The sequence below is a fragment of the Gossypium hirsutum genome, chromosome D08, assembly GCF_007990345.1.
Source record: "Gossypium hirsutum isolate 1008001.06 chromosome D08, Gossypium_hirsutum_v2.1, whole genome shotgun sequence".
Lineage (NCBI taxonomy): Eukaryota > Viridiplantae > Streptophyta > Magnoliopsida > Malvales > Malvaceae > Gossypium > Gossypium hirsutum.
In genome coordinates, this window is record NC_053444.1 from 10,852,943 (window position 1) to 10,874,504 (window position 21,562).

Consider the following 21,562-nt stretch of genomic DNA (forward strand, 5'->3'; position numbering starts at 1 on the left):
CTATTTTTTATATATATACATACTTACATTGTTTTATTTTACGATATACATACTTATATCTTTTATTTTTATGTAATATATATGTATGCACATACCCTTTTTTTTATATATGTATATATACATATTTATACTTTTATATGGTTGTATTTCATAATATATATACATATGTACATACGTGTTTTTATTTATATATACACATACTTATACATATTATTTATATTTCAAAATCTATATTTTTCTTACGTATTTTCTATATTTTATAATTCATATACATATGTTTTTTTTATATATATTGCAATACTTATCAGCATCGTGTTTCATTTTACCCGATATATCAAAATCCGTTTCAAATAAATTAAATCTCGTGTTTAGATATTTGAAAAAATCGTAACCTAACTTACTGGGTTTCGATTTTCATAATAAATCTAAATACACGAATATTTTTGAACTCAAGTTTTAAACGATGTCGGGAATTAAAAAAGGTTAGTGTCCTAACTTACTGGTCGTGATCCCTTTTTTAATCCAAGATAGTTAAATATCTTTTAAATAAGCATTTTTCATTTGTGTATTGGAAATTCGAGATATTGTGTCTTAACTTACTGGATATGATTCTCTTTCTCGAATAACATGAAATATGCCCCTTTTCCTAAAATTTTTAACGTTTTAATACAAGGATCGTATTTTTTAAAAAATTCTTCAAAGTTCTCAATTTTTGACAATAAGACATTAACTAATCAACTAGGTACCAATTTTGGGCGTTACGAGGGTGCTAATCCTTCCTCGTGCGTAAACGACTCCCGAACCCGTTTTTCTGAATTTCGTGGACCAAACTTGTTGTTTTAATAAAATCAAACCGTTTATTAAAAACAACAATTTTTTGAGGTGATCCAACCACACCTCATAAAAAAGGATTGGTGGCGACTCCCGTTTCATTTTTCAAAACCCAAGTCGATCCCGTTTTCAAACAAAAAAGTGGTGTCAACAGCTTGGCGACTCCACTGGGGACAAACACGAGAGTCAAGCCACGAGTTGATTATTTTTTGTCTTTTGTCAAAAATCAAAAACTTAGTTTAAATATACGATCCTTTCGTTGCATTTTTATTCATCTTTATTACGATATTCATCATTGTGATTTATAATCTCTGTGTTAGTTTAAGTTCGGATATATTTCTGCGCATTACATTGCATGACCGTTGGTTACACCCTTTTAGGTGGGAGTGAAAAACTATGCCTTCGTGTGGTTTTCACCTCCGCATGGGATAGTGAATCGCTTCCGGGATACATCTGTACCTATGTCTTCGTGAGATTTTCATCTCCGCATGTCCACAGGGAAATGTATTTCCTTGAACTGAACTCAGTCCATATGAGCCTATAATGGGTGAGGATCGAGGAATCTGCTGGTTCAGGTACCCTTACTTTAGAGCCAAACTACATGTAAAAGACCTTAGGGACCCATCCTAGGTAGAGCCACTCCAAACCCCTAGTGGTACCCGACTAGGGACTTTTGTTTTCCTTGCTTGCTTATGTTTTCTACTAACCCTCTTGTTTTGTTTTGATTACATTGCATTTGCATCTTAGGAAAGAGATATTGACTCAAGTTTGATTACTAACTTAGAAATCTTGTCATGGAATACAGATTCCTTGATAAAGTGGAAAATAATACGGCTGCCTGAATATATTCTGAGAAACACAAGAACGGCGATGGAAGAGTTCGTGACCTTGCTTCGTGGCCTGAGGATTCAAAGCGATTGTCTAAGGGCCTTCGACGTTTCAACTCCTTTGAAGAAGCTGACGAGCTTTATGAAGATGGACAGATGATGGATCACGACCAAGATCAAGAAAAGGAGCTAGCAGTGGCACCTATTGGAAATGGGTGAGATTATCTCAAACATGCGCCTGAAGAAAAAGACCGATGTTGTTTCTTGGAATATGAGGGTGAGGCCGTACATGTATCCGTTTTATATAAAGAAATTTGTCTTCTAGAAAAGTTTTCTAAATGTAATTGAATCAGAATCAATGTCTCTTTAGGCATACATTTCATGCATTCGCATTACATGCATTAAAAGTCCATTGAAAGGGTCTAATTGAGTAAATTTATTTCAGCTAATCTGGAAACCGACAAAAGTCACCCATTAAGCATCAATAAGGTACTCGTCGAAAGACTAAGGAAATGGATCAAAGATTAGAGAAACTAGAGCAAATGCAAAAGGATATGCAAGAACGGTTACAAGTACAAATGCTAGAGCAACTAGATAAAATTCAAGAAGACATGACGGAAAAATTGGTTAAGGTTAAAAAAGATACGATGGCTGAATTGACCCACCTACTGACTAAAGGTGTAGATAAAGGGGAAAGGTCCTATGGTTAATGATGAGGGAGAAAACAAGGATAGACCTATCTATCCTCTAGGCTTTACGCCTCTACATGCGCAGACTCAGACCGAGGTACCTCTGCGCAGGTCCTCTATTTCCATTGGGCCTCAGAGGTTTCAAACTGATGTTTCAATGCCGATGAACTTTTAGGCTGGATCAGGTTCTAATCCTAGAGATAACCCAGTGAATCTTGTTATTCCTGATTTCGATGAAATGGCTAAAAAAGAGAAGGCAAATGTCGAACTGTCAAAACAATGGGAGGACAGGTGTAAATGGTTAGAGGAAAAATTCAAAGCTCTGGAAAGCGCCGATAGTCACCATGGAATCGATGCGAAAGATCTGAGCTTGGTTCCAGACTTAGTACTCCCTCACAAGTTTAAGATGCCTGAATTTGAGAAATATAGTGGGAGCAGTTGCCCAGAAGCCCATATCACCATGTTCTGTAGCAGAATGACTGGGTATATTAACAATGATTAGCTATTAATACATTGTTTTCAGGATAGCCTCATTGGGGCAGCGTCAAAATGGTACAATCAGTTGAGCCGTACTGAAATGGGTTTATGGAGGGACCTAACACAGGCATTCATGACACAATACGGTCATGTAATGGATGTGGTTCCCAATAGAATCACCTTGCAAAACATGGAAATGAAATCGAACGAAAGTTTTGGGCAGTATGCACAGAGGTGGAGGGAGGTTGCAGTCCAAGTTCAGCCACCCCTCTTGGAGAAAGAGACTACAATGCTCTTCATCAATATGCTGAAGGCCCCGTTCATTTACGCATATGTTAAGAAGCGCAACAAAAAGCTTTTCTGACATAGTTATAATGGTGAAATGATTGAGAATGCTATAAGAGCCGAAAAAATTGAGGCGAAAGAGAGTGATAAGAGGTCAACCCCAAGGAGAAGAGAAAATGAGGTGAACAACACAGGTTACTCAAGGTCAGTAAGTCATCCAAATAAAGGGGTCGCTAGTCAACAAGGTTCACCAAGACAAGAATCTTATGTGAAACAAGGCACTGAGAACCTCCAGTTTACGCCAATTCCGATGTCGTATAAGGAGCTGTATCAAAGCTTATTCAACACGCACATTGTTTCCCCTCTCTACACGAAACCTCCACAGTCTCCGTACCCCAAATGGCACGATGCGAATGCACAATGTGAATATCATGCGGGAAATGCGGGGTATTCCATAGAAAATTGTATTGCCTTTAAAAAACTGATTGAAAGACTTATTAGTATGAGCGTCATTAAATTTTATGATTCCTCCAGTGCGGAAAATCCATTACCCAATCATAATTGATAAGTGGAGTGAATGTAATGTAGAAGCAACTGAAGAAGGGACCTTGTTAGATATCTGCCCTTATAAACTTGAGAGTGTTCTAAATAATTAGACTGTAAAAGAAACTCCTGTAGTATTTAGAGCTTACTCAGAGTAATATTCAGAATACACTTGTTGCTTTTAGCCTAGAGGCAATAAGAACTCTTTTGCGAAATAGGCTTATGTCTGAACATCATTATTTTAATGAAATGCATCTTTACAATCATTTTTGAGCCAATATTCTTTCATTCTTTACGAGTAATTATTTTTTATTCTTTCATTCTTCTGGATTTTCTTCCAAATCAATCTTTCATAATCATACTGTACAGATAATTATTCATAACTTCATATATTCTTTGTATATTCTTTTATGCCTACAATAGGTCCCTGAATATCAACGACATGAATGACATTGCTACAGACCCAGAATCTCCTTTTGAGCGAGACATGTGTTTAGAGGGATCTCATGACTTTGACGATGACATAGATTGTAGTCTATCTCCGGACTTATTGAAGATGGTAGAACAAGATGAAAAATAGATCCTACCCTATAAAAAATCATTGGAATCCACGACTTTTCCTTATGTGGGGCATGAAAGTCATTTGGTCGATCTCGCCAAAAGAGTCTGGCGGTCATCAGTTTATCTTCGTGGGTGGAAGCTGCCTCATATGCCAACATCACAAAGTCGACAGTCAGCAAATTCTTGAAAAATCATATGTTAGTATAGAATGCCAAAAAAGGATCATATCTGACTATGCATTAAATTTGAACAACAGTCAAAAGTTTGCAGTCTGTATCTCCAAAAAAAAAACTCTGCTGGGGCAACGTCTTCCTTTTTGGCTTATCGCGGTTTCACCTATTGAGGTTGAGATTTTCTTCTGTCTGAGTTTTTGGCGCCAATCCCGATTGAAGAGGAATGTTCAAAGTTGTCCATCATGGTCAAATACGCCGAAAGCAACGAGCTCACAAAAAAGTTCGCCCTAGAGAATTCCATTAGAGGGACCTGGTATTGAAGAAGATCCTTTCCATACGAAAAGAACTTCATGCAAAGATGGAAAGGGCCGTATGTGGAAGGCTTTATCTGGAAAACTGTCAATCTTGATCGGAAGAGATAACAAAGACATGCCTAATCCTATAAGTTCAGATTCAAAAAAAGAAAAGAAAAAGAGAAAAGAAAAAGAAAAAAGGAAAAGGAGAGGCCAAGGTGAAAACCCACAAAGGGCGCCTTGAGACCAAAGGGGCTTGAGTTGAAAACCCGAAAAGGGCGACTCAAATTTTGGATCAAATTGGGGCATGATGCGATCATAGCGGCTCAAATTTTGATCAGATTGGGGCATGAGGCAATCAAAGCAGCTCAAATTTTGATCAAACTGGGGCATGTGGTGATCTTGCTATACCTGAATCAACAGGAAAGGGTAGGGGACATCTTGGGGCATCGACAAAGTCCTTTAGATCTCCTAAACACATGTCAAACTCAGAATGGTCTTTCAAAGAGTTTGTACAGAGAAGTTCAAGCTGTGATATCTGGGGAATCTAGTCCTCATACTATTTATATTGAATTTGTTATTCTTGGATTACTTATTTATTTTTCAAGGTACATGTTCCCAATCAATTCCTCTTTTATTCTTGATAATTTATTCATTTCAAGCTATGATTTCAAATCAATTCTATAATTATCCATTGCTATGATCTTTTTGCTAGCATGTTGCATTAGAATAATGATTAATGGACTAATAATACTTTCACAAGAGAATTTTTGCATATTACTCTAGAAGTTTCTAAATAATATTGGAACTTGAAACAGGACTATTGTTTAGAACACACCAAGTTTAAAAGGTGAAATATCTAAGAAGGAAGAGTCTAAGTTAAAGACTATCCTTTCAAATTTTGTTGTCCAAACATTGATGGAACAAAATGACAAGAGGCTGGAGTTTCAATGAACAAACAAGCGATGCTCACCAAGCAATAAGAAAAGGTCTTCTGGGAGAAGAAAATTTTACAATTGTGCATAAACATTTGGTATAACACCTGGGGAATGGTGTAGGAGACAAAAGAGTTTCACATTCTGTATCCTTGAATTGTGATAGCAGAGGATCGAGAAAAGGCCAGATCTTTCTACCCTTGGGTTACAGCGGGAGAAAGATGATTCAAATTTTGCATCCAGTGGATTGAACTTGGAGGTTTACAGTGGGGGCAATCAGAATAAGTGTTTCTTTGGATATGCTAGCCGAGCAAGAAGACGTTGTAGCACGTCAGTGATAAAGCCTTAATAAGCTTTTGCGTGATGATAACCTAAGCATTAAAAAGGGATCATTCTCATGACATTCTTCATTTATACAAATATCAATCATACACACCTAGTTAGGAGCATTTGATTCGTTCTAATCATAACAGCCTAATCATTAGGCATAAATAAGTTCATAAAATGGACTTTACAGGTCATGTTCCCCAGAGAACAGATCAATGAAGTTACCCATACCTCTGAAGTGGCAGTGGGATGAATTGAAGTCGTCATACCAAGTCCTATCTCTCAGAAATTATAGAGGAATAGACTAAAAGCAGCAGATCTTGTCTTCCTATACTGGTAGCGAAGTAGATCAAAGACATAAGTCTGTCCTCCCTGAGTTTACAGTAGAGCAGACTAAAAGTAGCAGATATCGTCTTCCTATACCAACAGTGAAGCAGATCAAAGAATAGTCTTATCTCCCTGAACAGTAGCGGAGTAGGTTGAAGATTGCAGATTTTATCTCACTGAGCAGTAGTGGAACAGATCGAAGACGGTGAATCTTATCTTCCCAAGATAGTAGAAAGCAGATTTAAGCCACTAGTCTCATCTCCCTGAGCAGCAGCGGAGTAGGTCGAAGATTGTAGATCTTGTTTTCCTGTACTGGCAGTGAAACAGATCGAAGACACAAGCCTGACCTCCCTGAGTTTGCAGCGGAGCAGACTAAAAACGACAGACCTTATCTTTCTGTACTGATAGGAAGCAGATTGAAAACACAAGCCTTATCTCCCTGAAGTTGCAGTGGAGCATATTAAAGATACCAAATCGCATTTCCCTAAAGTTGCAGTGGAACAGATCTTGTCTCTCTGAAGTTGCAGTAGAGCAGATCATATCAAACTTTGTCTCTCTGAAGTTGCAGTAGAGCAGGTTGAAATAACAAACCTTATCCCCATGAAGTTGCAATGGGGCAAGTTGAAGGTACAAGTCTTATCTACCTGAAGTTGCAGTGGAGCATATTAAAGATAGCAAATCGCATTTCTCTGAAGTTGCAGTGTAACGAATTAAATCTATCATAACAGATCTCGTCTCTCTGAAGTTGCAGTAGAGCAGATCATATCAAACTTTGTCTCTCTGAAGTTGCAGTAGAGCAGGTTGAAATAACAAACCTTATCCCCATGAAGTTGCAATGGGGCAAGTTGAAGTTGCAATAGAGCAGATCATATCAAACTTTGTCTCTCTGAAGTTACAGTAGAGCAGGTTGAAGTCACTAACCTTATACCCCTGAAGTTGAAGTGGGGCAAGTTAAAATATAAGTCTTATCTCCCTGAAGTTGCAGTGGAGCAGGTTGAAGATACAAGTCTTATTCCCTTGAAGATGCAGTGGAGTAGACAGAAAACAACAAGTCGTATCTCCCTAAAGTTGTAGTGGAGCAGATAGCAGATAGCGGTTCTTATCATGTCGAATCTTATTTCCTTGAAGTTGTAGCGGAATAGGTTGAAGCATGGAGCAGATCGGCTACGAATCCTATTTCCCTGAAGTTTCAGTGAATAGGTTGAAGGTACAAGTCTTATTTCCCTGAAGATGCAGTGGAGTAGACTGAAAACAACAAGTCGTGTCTCCCTAAAGTTGTAGTGGAGCGGACAGTAGATAACGATTCTTATCATGTCAAATCTTATTTCCCTGAAGTTGCAGCAGAATAGGTTGAAGCATGGAGCGGATTAAAGTCACTAACATTATCCCCCTGAAGTTGCAGTGGAACAGGTTCAATATATAAGTCTTACTTCCCTGAAGTTGCAGTGGGGCAAATTGAAGCTACGAACGTCAAGTCTTATATCCCTGAAGTTGCAGAGGAATAGACTAAAACCAAAAACTTCATCCCCCTAAGTTGCTGCGAAGAAGATCGAAGCTACAAGTCAGATTTCTTTGAAATACAGTGGAGTGGATCGAAGTAACAAGACACAGTGGACTGGAGTGAAGCTACTTGAAGAGAAGCATCAAAAGAAGTCAAGACGTGGTGAGACCGGGCAAAATTGGTCTTTCTTAGTCTTTGCTTTGTTCTCGTTACACGACAACGAGCAAAGAGGGGCAGCTGTACAAGCCCAATTTTGCCCAGCCCAAACTAAGCCTACCCAAATACAACCCAAACCCCAATTACAACCCAAACCGAAGCCCAAATGTATCGGCCTAATTTCCCTAAAAAATATCTGCTTAGGGTTTCAGAGACTAAAACCCTAGGTGCCGCCTCCCCCTTAGCCTTTTAACTCTTGGCCTATTGCCAGTCGCCGCCACCGCCGCCGGACATCCCATCCGCTTCCATCACCACTATGCCCACTTGCGTCGTCACTTGCAAAGACGAAACAAAACAAGAAAACAGAGCAAAGAATAAAGGGGAGCATTCGGTTATAAATACAGAAAAGATTGTATTTTCAGGGGGCTTTTTCTTTTTTCATCTCTCCTTCTTGTAACAGACGAATATCAATCAAAAAATTTTGAATAGATCCAAGGCAAACAAGGTGCTTAGATCTCTGCTTTCATTTTTTTATTTATTTTTCTTTAGTTTTCCCCTTCGAAAATACATATATCTACTTTCTTTATTTCACTCTTTTTTAAAAAAAAACAATAAATATATAAATACACAAATATAGAAAATAAAAAAAGAAATAAAAATACCTTTTTTGAATTTTCCGGCCACTGTGATGGCCGGAGGCTGGCCTGCGTCAGGAGAGGCTGGGGAGAGGATATTTTGAAAAGAAGACTGTTTTTTTTTATTAAAGCTGAAAATGAATTGTTTTTGAGAAAATTTTTATTTAAATAGGCCCCCAAAACGACGCAGTTTTGGGCATGCCCTTTAGGCACCAAAACGGCGTCGTTTTGGTCTGGATTGGACCGACCCAACCCGAACTGCTTGGGATCCGCGTGTTTTTGGACCAGAGGGGTTATTTGCACACTCAGTCCTTCCACGTTTGAGGCCGTTTACAATTGGGTCCTATCCCCTTTTTGTTATTTGTTTTAATTTCCCCAAATATCCTTTTTTCTTGCGATTTGGTCCATAGACCTTATGCACAGACCATGCTAGAACGACGCCGTTTAATAAGCGAGGGGTTATTTCCCTATTCGGTCCTTCGCCCTTTCGCGCCCTTCTGTTTTGGTCCTCCTCTGCGCATTTTATTATAGTCTTAACCTTTAAATTTTATTTTTATCCCAAATTGGACCATTTTGTTATTTTTGTTGTTTTATTAACTAATCTAACTATTATTATTATATTTTCTCATTATATATATGTATATTTACGTTACCATTATTATACCATTTAGTTTTACATTGTTATTGTTATATTTTATTTATATTTACTTATTTAGATTTTGAATATATTTGTCCTATTATTATTACTATTATAACTATTTATGTATATCTTTATATCTTATTATGTATATATTTATATCTTATTATATATATCTACGTATCTCTTTATAAACACATTTTTTAGCTTATATACATGCATACATTTTGTTATACATACATACATATACGTCTATATCCATCATTCATGTATATACGTCTATTTTATATATATATATATATACATACTTACATTGTTTTATTTTACGATATACATACTTATATCTTTTATTTTTATGTAATATATATGTATGCACATACCCTTTTTTTTATATATGTATATATACATATTTATACTTTTATATGGTTGTATTTCATAATATATATACATATGTACATACGTGTTTTTATTTATATATATACACATACTTATACATATTATTTATATTTCAAAATCTATATTTTTCTTACGTATTTTCTATATTTTATAATTCATATCCATATGTTTTTTTATATATATTGCAATACATATTAGTATCGTGTTTCATTTTACCCGATATATCAAAATCCGTTTCAAATAAATTAAATCTCGTGTTTAGATATCTGAAAAATCGTACCCTAACTTACTGGGTTTTGATTTTCACAATAAATCTAAATACACGAATATTTTTGAACTCAAGTTTTAAACAATGTCGGGAATTAAAAAAGGTTCGTGTCCTAACTTACTGGTCGTGATCCCTTTTTTAATCCAAGATAGTTAAATATCTTTTAAATAAACATTTTTCATTCGCGTATTGGGAATTCGAGATATTGTGTCCTAACTTACTGGATATGATTCTCTTTCTCGAATAACATGAAATATGCCCATTTTCCTAAAATTTTTAACGTTTTAATACAAAGATCGTATTTTTAAAAAATTCTTCAAAGTTCTCAATTTTCGACAATAAGACATTAACTAATCAACTAGGTACCAATTTTGGGCGTTACGAGGGTGCTAATCCTTCCTCGTGCGTAACCGACTCCCGAACCCATTTTTCTGAATTTCGTGGACCAAACTACTTGTTTTAATAAAATCAAACTGTTTATTAAAAACAACAACTTTTCGAGGTGATCTAATCACACCTCATAAAAAAGGATTGGTGGCGACTCCCGTTTCATTTTTCAAAACCCAAGTCGACTTCGTTTTTAAACAAAAAAAATGGTGTCAACATATACAATACGATTTTCTTCTCCATATATTGACAAAAACAATATATAATCCTTTCTTTCTAGCCCACGGCAATAAATATCCCAAAAACACTTTGGGGGCCTACAACGAATTAAATCCTGTCTTGAATCTCAGCATTCATACATGTACTTCTCACCTTATCTTTTTCTATAAACATGGATCTCCCTACGGTTTCCTCTATATTTACATAATATGCAAAATCGAACTTGGAAAAGGGGTTGATAATTAGGAAAACCTGGTTTAATCCAGCAATATATATATTACATAATTCTGCAGGTGAAAGGCAAACTTAACTCTTCAATGGCATGACAAGAAGAACATGGCATTCTAGTGTAATAAGGGACCATCCTGGGTTAGTTGTTTGTGAGTTATGAACTTCAACAACTTGTACTGCCTTTGGGATCTTTGGGCCACAATTTCTTTCACAAATTATCATACCACCTTCCAATCACCTAACAATAGTATAAGAACATACCAAATTACCGTCATCATTGACTGCTGCGTCTGCATTCACTTCCCATCGGTTGTCTGAAGAATAATCTCCTTCAGATAGTTTCTTTATTAGTTTAATCGGTAGGCAATCATTTTAAGAAATATTGTAATAGTGAGGGTGATATAATGAACAATGTTCTGTTTAGGGTTAAATAGATATATTTAACCATGTTCATTGGATCCCAATCATTGTGCCAGCCAGACAGTATGGAAGGCACGTGTAGGATAAAACGCGGAACCACATCGAAATGGAAAGACAAAGTTTAGTGGTATTTAAAATAGAACCAAGGCACAAAAGGGCACGACCTTACTTGAACAGGATCTGTTCTATAGGTTCGCACCTCTGTATCCTTGAGTCTCAAAGGAGACAGGATACTATGTCTGGGTGATGAATCTGTGTGATCTGAGCGTGATTGATGGTGCGGTGATTCCTTGCTGGTCTACCTTAACCGCAGAGGATCGTTCTCAGCTTGCCTTGTCTAGCTGGGCTGGTCACACGGTTGTTTGACAGACCCTTTTTCTTTTTCTTTCTTTTTTCCTTTCTGAGTTCGTTTGTCAATACAAACCTGGGTTACATAGTTCTTCAGGCAAAGGCAAAACTGAAGGCATTAATGAAGCGCTCCCATGGCATTCTAAGTGTTCTAAGAACATGCGAGAGTTATTTGTACTGCCTCTGGGATCTCTGGTCTGGACCACCGTTCTTCAGAACTTACGAAACCACCTTCCAATCACATAATACATTGTGTAAAAACGCAGTAAATTACCACCACCATTGACTGCTGCATCTGCATTCACTTCCCATTAGTTTAATCACATGGATACATAATGATTTAAAAGAACGAATTCAAGTTTAAGGCTATAAGCTGTGAAGAAAGCATTAGACAGGTTAATGATCCATGGGTAATCAAAATTATTATAATAGCTGGGTAATACGGTAAACAAATATTCTATTCAGGCCTTAATAGATATATTTAATTGTGTTGATAACTCTAAAAAAAAAAAAGTCGAATGGATCCCAACATTGCGGCGACCAGAGATTATGGAATCAGAAACTGATCAGTATCCCACATTGGAAAGAAAAGACATAATCCAGTGGTATTTAAAACAGAATCAAGATTTGAAAGGGTACGACCTTACTTGAACAGGATCTGTTCTATAGGCTCGTACCTCTGTGTCCTTAAGCTCAAAGGAGACAGGGTTCCAAGTCTGGTTGATGAACCAGGACCGTGTGACCTGAGCGTGATTATTGGTCTGGTGATTCCCTTGCTGGTTTCACTTTGACCGCAGAGGATCGTTCTCAGCTAGCCTTGGGCGGCTGGGAAGGTCACGCAGTTGTCTGACAGACTCATTCGCCTTTTTTTTTTTTTCTGCTTTTTCCATTTGAATTTGCAGGCTTATTACAGTCTCTTGTTGGTTGCTTTGCAGTGTTCTTCGAAGCAAATTTTGGGGGATTTTAGAAGGCAAGCCATGCAGATAGAACCAAATATGAGTTTCGAATTTGCAATGCTGCCATTCTTGGATGAGCACACTATCACCGGATTAACAGCAAATAAAACTACCATTTCTATATGCAACAAAAAGCTTAAAATGTTGACTGAAAGCATTAATCATCCTGGGCCATGCTTTACACACAAATCTAAGCCAACTAATTTAAGATTGTTATTACAATTTAAAACCACAATGCGTCTTAAGAAATATGCGTCTGCAACATCAACTGTTGATTCTCCGTTCCATTAAATACTCTTCTATTTATTTTTTAAGTTGAGAATTAATTAAATTTACATCTTCGCATTACTTTCCCTAAACGCCTCTCATTTAAAATTATATTAGATCAAATGAATTTTATTATGTTTCATTAATTGCTCTTAATTTAAAATATTTATATTTCCATTTTAATATATTCACTTAAAAGTTTAGTTTCACCAAATGGTCCATGGGAGAATGGGATTTGTCAGTTAAAAGTTGAAAATGTTAATGCTTTTTTGATAGAGACGATTGTAGAGGGACGTGCAGCTGACGGCCAGATAATGGAATTTGCGGGATTAATCAAATGATGTGTCGAGGCTGGAAGGTTTGTTTTCACCATGTTCCAAGAACTCACAATGTTGTTGCTGATTATATGACAAAGGTTATGGTAACAAAATTCACTGAAATCTAAGTTTTTGTGGTCCCACCCCATTTTGTGCGGGACTTAGTTCAAGCAGATTATTTTAGATTTACAAGGACGAATGAGTTTATTCATTAATTTCGTTTAATGCTGTTTAATTTCATAAAAAAAAAGTTATATTTTTTTTTCCGGATTGCGGCCTCCTCGATATGTCTCAAATGTGGTGGCTATATAATCACAAAGTTTAGGCCTGTAAAAGAGGTATGGGATTCCTTCAATTCTTAATACTGATAATATATGGGCCTGGTTTGACTTTGGTTTTAAGCATGAAAGTAATTATATTTGTAAAATTATAGCGATCACAGTTTGGACAATTTGACATGCTCGAAACAAGCAGGTCATGGAAGACAAGCAACAAACAACTCAAGATACCAGTGTCAATATCACGTTTTTTAAGCAAATATGGAATCTAGGCTTTGTTGGCCACAATCTGCTGTGTATATTCTCTTTTTACAACACTTGGCAATATATACACATGCCAGGTTTTACAGCACTTGGCGATATATACATTATGACACCTGGCGTGTTTGCATAATTTACTTTAAATTGTAGAAGAAATTTCGAAATTCCATACATTTAATCATAGTATAATATTTTATCCATAATTTTCACCCATATTATCTTTCCTTAAATTTAATCACTGAATAATATATTTTATTACAAGTGATTATCAAAATTAGCTGTAATATTAGTTTTCTAAATATTGGTCTTTGGAGAAGTAATATTGTCTTAGGCTGCATCAACAAAACCAAACTAGATTCTAGCCTAGCCCCACCCGGATATATTATGTTGTAAAAAATAATTATATTAAGCCACTAACTCAATAATAATAAAATCCATTGCCCAAAACATAAAAATAAACTTGCCAAATTAAATAACCCAACCCAAAATATAAAAATATAAAAATTATATTTAATACAATAAAATATTTATTATTTTTAGTTGTGTATTAGCATTTTAATGATTTTGTGTATTTTATTTTTTCATTTTTTAGTACATTTTATTTTATTTTTTTAAAATTATTTTAAATAAAAACTAATTTTAAAAAATTAAATATGACCAAACGCAAGATTTATCTTCTTTAAATTGAGTTGATTTTAAGCAAAAAAAAAAAAAAAATTGAGCCAAACCCAAACTTAGAGAATTAATTAGTCTAAACACCGTCACCCGCCCATGGTTTTTGTTGCGTCTTTGCTACAGCTTATCGCGTTCTATTTCTCTGATTAATGTAGTTTTACTTACATATTTTTAATTATTTCTTAATTATAATGTTTTCAACAAAATATAATAGAACAAGGTGAAAGTTTAATTAAAATACCAGTGAAGGAAATGATGGTTCATGTCTACCGGTTCTATATTTTTTATGGCTGTTTGCAACATCAATTAATGTTTTATACTTTCCCTATTGCCAACTAATTCCATATATATATATGGGTACTATTATTAATAGTCACGTCAGAGTTGATCAGAGAATTTCAGATTTTGAAGATTTAATTAGATGTGTTTTTTCGTGGAAAAATTTAATTAATTTTCTTTTGTTAAACTTCAGAGGCTTATATACTCTTTTAAACCCCCCCAACAAAACAAAAAGGTTTCATTTTCTTTTTAAAAGAAGGGATTGTTAGTTTTGGTTACTAGGGGAAGCTATGAGAGTTGAGGGAACATGAAAACAGAAAGTAGAAAGAGTTGAAAGAGGGATTTTTTTTCAAAGTTTATTATTAAGAAAATTAGTTTTTCAATTGTGTAAAGATAAACTCATTATTAATTGAATAACAATTTTTAATCTACTGGTGGCTAATATTAAGTTTCGGCTTTTTTGTTTTAATTTTCTATAATTTTTTAATTTTTTGAAAAATATTTGACTGGATAAATAATCAAAAATAGAATGTACAAAAACAAAATAGAAACCCAACCGACAAACAAACAAAAATAATTAGTATTTAAATTATACGAGTCAATAATGATTTCGGGACCACAAATCTAATGAGTAAGTTCGAATAAGTCAGTGTAGTCCGATCATTCTAGATTTACTCTCGTTTAGCTAATAACTTCGGGTCGTCATCTTGTAACTCCTAAATCCGCTGAAGAAATAACAGTCTAGCCCTCAATTTAGCTAAAATAGAACAATCACCCTCTAGTGTCAAATGCGTATTCAATGTTCTCAAGGAAAATAATGACTTCTGACTTAATGCATCTGCAACAACATTAGCTTTCCCGGGATAATAGTCAATCACAATATCATAATCTTTTAATAGCTCTAGCCACCGTCGCTATCTCAAATTAAATTCCTTTTAAGTCATCAAGTATTTCAGACTTTTATGATCTGTAAATATGTGACATTTTTCACCGTAAAGGTAGTGACGCCAAATCTTCAGAGAAAAAACAATAACAACTAACTCTAAGTCGTGAGTCGAGTAGTTCCTCTCAAGTGGCTTTAACTAACGAGAAGCATAAGTTATTACTTTCCCTGCTTGCATTAATACACAACCCAGTCCGCTAAGTGACGCATCACTGTATACAATAAATTTTTTCCCAGATCCATCTGACATCCACTCCATTTAATTCTCATGCAAAACCTTATCAGACGATTCCAGCTTCCAAAAACAACAGTTACAAAAATCCTTACTTTATGTCTACTGTCCTTTTTCCTTCCAGCCCCCATTCCAAGCAAAAACTCCTTCAATCTAGTTCCATCTGTCGTTTCCTCTCTGGCGCTCATGGATGAACTCAGGCAACCCTTCCTCAAGGTAAAATTCCTCCCCCTTCTTTAAACCTTCATTAGCTATGGTATGAGCACGGCTGTTCATTGATCTAGAAGTATGTTTAAAAGAGATTCTCCGAAAATGGCCTTTATGTTGTTGGATATCTCTGATTATGGCTCTAATAGTTTATTTATCAAGAGAATCTAACTTGCATTTGTTTATTAATGTCTTCAAACCCCTTTCAATCACCACTGAATCAACCCCCAGCTGTAACCTCAACATTACTGCCTGTAGGCATGCACGGGCCTCTGCTACGAACAGAGTAGGAATCCCCTATGTAAAACCATCTTCGAGGCCAGAATCTTGCCTGAAACATTTCTGGTCACAACACCTGCTCCAGATCTAGTTTGAATCAAATTGAAAGCTTCATCAAAGTTAACCTTCACCTCTGCGTCAAATAGGGGACTCCACCTCGCAAAAACATTAGATCTGGAATGTGATTTCTCCTCTATCGCATAAAGTTCATACAAATAGCTTGTAGTCCAATCTGCAATATCTTTACTAGAAAGCTTTTTCCCCTCATGCACTAATTGATTCTTATTAAACCAAATACCCCAAAGACCACAATAGAACACCATGCACTACTCATTAGTACTACTTATGAAAATCCAGGTAATCCAATCCCAGAAATGCTGAATTGAGTTTTGTAAAATCCAAGATAGATTTCAATTCACCCATATCTCTGTTGATGTAGGGCATACCTGCAAGATATGTTCGATTGACTCCACTAATCCAAGACACCTAGGACACAAGCAATTTGTGGCTACCCTTTTGTAGTTTAGATTGAGTAACGTAGGAAAGAAATCCCATGAAGCTCCCCAAATTGTAATTTTAATTTTTGAAAGGAGCTGTAGATTCCATACTTTTTTTTATAGTATTCTTTAAGGTTCTATTGTGTATAATTTTCATTAGGGGGTAGTATACCTTATTGTAATATTTTGTAGGCACTTATTACGGAGAATTCACCTGATGGCTCACCCCTCCAAACCTGCATATCATCGAAAAACTTCCTTAGCCAATGGGTTCATCAGTATTCCCTTCGCGACATCCTTTGGAAAGGTATCAAAAGTTATATCTTTCCTCCATTTCCCTGATTGTGCATCAATTAAATTCGAAACAAAGGTAACCTCAGAATTACTAACGTTGTTTAATAAACCCAAACTGATAGACCCTGATAGCTAAAGGTCTTCCCTTATTGAAATCTTCTCACCAGAACCAACCCTCCAACACAGTCCTTTTTGTAAAAGCCACTTCGCTGCCACATGCTTTTCTAGGTATATGAAGGTAAATTTCCTAATCTTGTATTAAGAAAATTAGAACTCGAAAGGTACTTTTCTTTTAAAACTCAAGCTAATAATGAATTCGGATAACAAAGAATATGCCGGCCTTGTTTAGCCAATAAGGCAACATTAAATTTGGAAAGACTCCTAAATCCCAAACTCCTATTTTTCTTAAGTCCGCATAATTGATCCCACCCATAACAATGAATACCTTTTTTACCATACCCTTTCTGCCACCAAAACTTGGCCATGATGCTCTCTAGTTTACCACATACAAACTGAGGGAGCAAGATACAAGCCATTGAGTATGTGGGGATGGCATGTAAAATAACTTTGATAAAAACCTCCTTCCCCCCTTGAGATAAGTATCTCACACTCTAATTTTCAATCCTTTGCCGAAACCTATCTTTAAGAGTTTGAAAAGAGAGCTTCTTGTTTCTCCCAACCATATTAGGTAGGCTCTAATATCTTTCTAGATCATTTGAGTATCTCACTCTTAAAATACCAAAAACTGTTCGTCTATCCCCTTCTAAAGTATTTGACCTATATAAAACAATAGATTTATCGTAGTTGACACACTGACCAGAACAACTTTCATGCTCCCTTAGAATCGTTCTCAACGTTTGTGCCCCATTAACATTTGCTTCTCCGAAGAGAACGCAATCATAAGCAAATAGCAATTGTGAAATCTGAAGGCCACTTCGACTTGCCTTTGCCCTTTTCATCAAGCTTTCTCTCACTACTAACCTCATCAAAGCTGAAAGCCCCTCACTGCAAATCAAAAAGAGAAATGGACTCAACGGATCCCCTTAACGAAGTCCCTTAGTGGGTCGAAAGACCTCCCTCACTTTTTCGTTTACTATAACTGAATATGAAACAAACGTGACACATCTCATTATAATCTAAACCTACCCCAAATCAAACCCCATGCGTAGTATCATCTCTCGAAGAAAACCCATTTCAACTCTATCATATGCTTTACTCGTGTCAAGCTTTACCACCACAAACCCTTTCTTCCCCACTATCTTATGATGAAAAGCATGCAAAATTTCATAGGTTAACAATATGTTATCAGAAATCAATCTTTTCGAAACAAAAGTGCTTTGATCACTATCAATACACCTATCCAAAACATCTTTGAAACGATTGACGACCATTTTAGCTACCACTTTATAAAGGACATTGCATAAGGTAATTAACCTAAAATTCCCTAAATTTGTTGGGTGGGGAATTTTTGGAATTAATACAATATTTGTAACATTTAATGATTCGAAATTCATACATTCGTTAAGAACATCCAAGTAAAATCTCGTGACATTAGCCCCAACAATATGCCAAAATTTTTGAAAGAATAATGTCAAAAACTTATCTTCTCCAAACGCCTTGGTTGGTCCCATCTCTTTTAAGGCTGTCCAAACCCCTTCCTCCGTATACTTTGCCATTAGCCTCAAATTTTCCTTGACCGAGATGCATTTTTTAATTCCGAAAAAGATATGATCCAAATTGCCAACACCTCCCGAAAAGAATAACTTTTGGAGATAACAACGAGCAATTCCCTCTATTTATTCCTCATCACTAGTTTCCTTATCATCTTCATACTTCAAATTTCTAATAGAATTCTCACGTCTACATTGGGATGCATAATTATGGAAGAAGGCCATATTTTTATCCCCCACCTTTAACCAATTCACATGAGCTCTCTACTCTTAATACCTCTCACCATTCTCAATCTCCAAATTCAATTGAACCTTTGTATCAATAAATTCTGTAAGGTTCTCATCGTCTCTCTCTTTTGATATCAACTCTTCCAATTTCCTTGTCAACTCCCTCTCAATGCCCCCATTTTTTCGTCTAGTTAAACTAGCCTATATAGACAAACCACTTTTTAAGGCTTTCAATTTGTTTAACAAATCACCTGTAAAGGACAACCATAACCTCTTGATGTCGTCCTCAAACGAATCATCCATTACCCATCATGCTTTAAAACGAAATCTCCTTCTATTAACTTTGTTACTCACTTGTTCGGCATGAAAAAGTAACGAGCAATGATCATAACACAAACGTGAAAGGTGCTGAACCATCTCACTAGAAAACATATTCATCCAACTTTTGTTCGCCACTCCCCTATCTAAGCGCTCTCTGATGTTTATTTTCGGTAAATTTCTTCTTTCCTATGTAAACGATGTCCCAGAATATCCAATATCTATTAACTGACAATCCTTCAAAACTCTTCTAAAAGCTTCCATTCTTCTTTCATCTTGTGGTATCCCCCCTTATTTTTCATAGCCATACATGACCTCATTAAAGTCGCCACAAACTAGCCAAGGTAAAACTTTACCACGACTCAGATTATGTAACAAGCTCCATGAGTCATCTCGATTACGCTCGTATGGAGTCTCATAAAATCCCGTAAACTACCACTATTTTCCCACATTATCATCCCGAGCTTCAACATCGATGTGATTTCTCGAATAACTCCTAAGGCTAGTAGAAACGTTTTACATCCATGCTAAATAAAGACCACCTCTTGAACCATTTGCTAGTACGTCAATACCATTTAAAAAACCATATTTTTACATTATATTTTCCATTCGAAAACTACTTAACTTAGTTTTCATAAAGAAGACCACTTAGGGATTATACATCTTCTATGTATGCCGAAGCCTTCTAACTGCCCATAGGCTCCCCAAACCATAGACATTCTAACTTATGATTTTCATTGCAAGATGGTGTCGGTTATAGACAAAGATTATGTCAAACCCTACTTAGAGTTTTTTGATTTGCCTTGTGTTTAAGGTTTCATAAGAGCCTACTCTCCATTCGCTCATGAGTTTAATAATAGTAGAGAAGATTGTTTGGTTGAAAGATTGAAACTATCATACTTTAATTTGGATTGATTGAAAAAACCAAAGAGCTTTGCGAAGATGGTTTGTGATTTCTACCATCTTCCTGCGACATTAGATATACTTGTATTATTGTATTTTATTCGACCAAATTTCTTGTATTAAATTGATTCGATTTTAGAAAAAATTTAAAGATCCATTTTTCTACCTAATCATGTTTTCTCTAAAACGATTTCTAACAATTGGCATAAGATATGAGGTCTAAATAGGGATGTCAATTCGTTGCAGATTCGAATATTTAGGAGTTACAAAATATTTAAAACTTTGCTTCCAATAAGGTTTAGACCCAAACCTTTAACAAATAATATCATGCTTTAACCATTAAAACTAACCTTCAACTTTAATTAAAATTTACACAAATTAGTAAATATCATATAAATATGAATAAAAATATTTTCTAAAATTAAATATTTTAATTTATAATAAAAATAATTAAAATAAATTAAAATATGTTTAAAAAATGATCAGAAAATATATCTTATTTAACATTTTATTCTCTTAAATCTTATGTAACTTCTCTTAAATCTTATTCTTTTGTATTTGTAAACCTAATTAAACTATGAGATGAAATCATCAGAATTTCTAGATTTGTGGTTATCACTTTGATTATTTTATCAACTCAATTAGTTAAATTATTTTAAACAAAAAATTAACTAATATTTATATAATTAAAATAAATATTATAATATGAATTTATTTTGTAATTGACATAATTATCTTTAGTACATATTATATATAAAAATAGTATACATACACTTTAAATGACATATAATATATCAATTGTTCTATAATTAAATTCTGAATGTATAATAATTATTTTAACAATATGATATTACAATGTGCACTCTTCTACTAATGATATGCAACCTAAACCTTAAACATTTAACTAATTTTATGGTATACCATAATATATACAATTAGTATTATATAATTAAGGTATATTAGTTATGTATATTATAATAACATAATTGTATATAGGCTTACATATCAAATTTTATTTGGCATGTCGTTTGGAAATAACACCGCCATATGTCAAATTTACTGGATTGGTGAAAAAGTTTTGTCGAGGGTCCCCTTTACTAATAAAGAAGATAAGAAAAGAGAAACAAACGATGAAGAGTGATTTATTTGAAATTAGGATTGATTGGTAAAAAAAAAAATTTCTTTTTTATAGGAGTGAGTCTAGTTGGTGTAATAGAGGAGCCTAGCCTATATACAATTAGTTACATATTTAAGGTTTAGATTGCATATCGTTAATAAAAGAATGCACATTGTAATATCATAATGTTATAATAATTATTTTATATTCATAATTTAATTTTTTGTTGTTTGGCAGATTTCCTAAAAATATTTCATAAAATCTATTTTCAATGAAACAAACAAACATTTGAGATTTTTTTTATCTTTTCATTGTTCAACTGAGTTTATTTTATATTTATAAATTTATATTTTACACTGTTCTTTGTAAAACAAA

General features: G+C 34.9%; 1 protein-coding gene and 2 non-coding genes across 3 annotated transcripts; 2 read left to right on the forward strand and 1 right to left on the reverse strand.

Annotated features, from left to right (window-relative positions):
• The first annotated feature begins 11,277 nt into the window (after positions 1-11,277).
• On the forward strand, positions 11,278-11,490 carry LOC121220678 (small nucleolar RNA U3). The gene has a single exon (XR_005917897.1). It is a non-coding gene; the product is annotated as a small nucleolar RNA U3 (small nucleolar RNA).
• A 613-nt stretch (positions 11,491-12,103) lies between these two features.
• LOC121220672 (small nucleolar RNA U3) lies at positions 12,104-12,322 on the forward strand. Its single transcript, XR_005917891.1, has one exon. It is a non-coding gene; the product is annotated as a small nucleolar RNA U3 (small nucleolar RNA).
• A 5,324-nt stretch (positions 12,323-17,646) lies between these two features.
• On the reverse strand, positions 17,647-18,342 carry LOC121220299 (uncharacterized). The gene is made up of 2 exons (XM_041099972.1): positions 18,098-18,342; positions 17,647-17,956 (listed from the first exon to the last, which is right to left on the reverse strand). The coding sequence occupies exons 1-2, from the start codon at positions 18,340-18,342 to the stop codon at positions 17,647-17,649; spliced, it is 555 nt and encodes a 184-aa protein (XP_040955906.1).
• Between the last annotated feature and the right edge of the window lie 3,220 nt (positions 18,343-21,562).

Excerpts from the sequence above, each read along its gene's own strand:
- LOC121220299 (XM_041099972.1), bottom strand. The coding sequence starts at position 18,342 with ATGGTCGTCAATCGTTTCAAAGATGTTTTGGATAGGTGTATTGATAGT. Across the intron at positions 17,957-18,097 it reads CGCATGGGGTTTGATTTGGG|TGAGGGGCTTTCAGCTTTGA; the intron begins GTAGGTTTAGAT and ends TTTGATTTGCAG.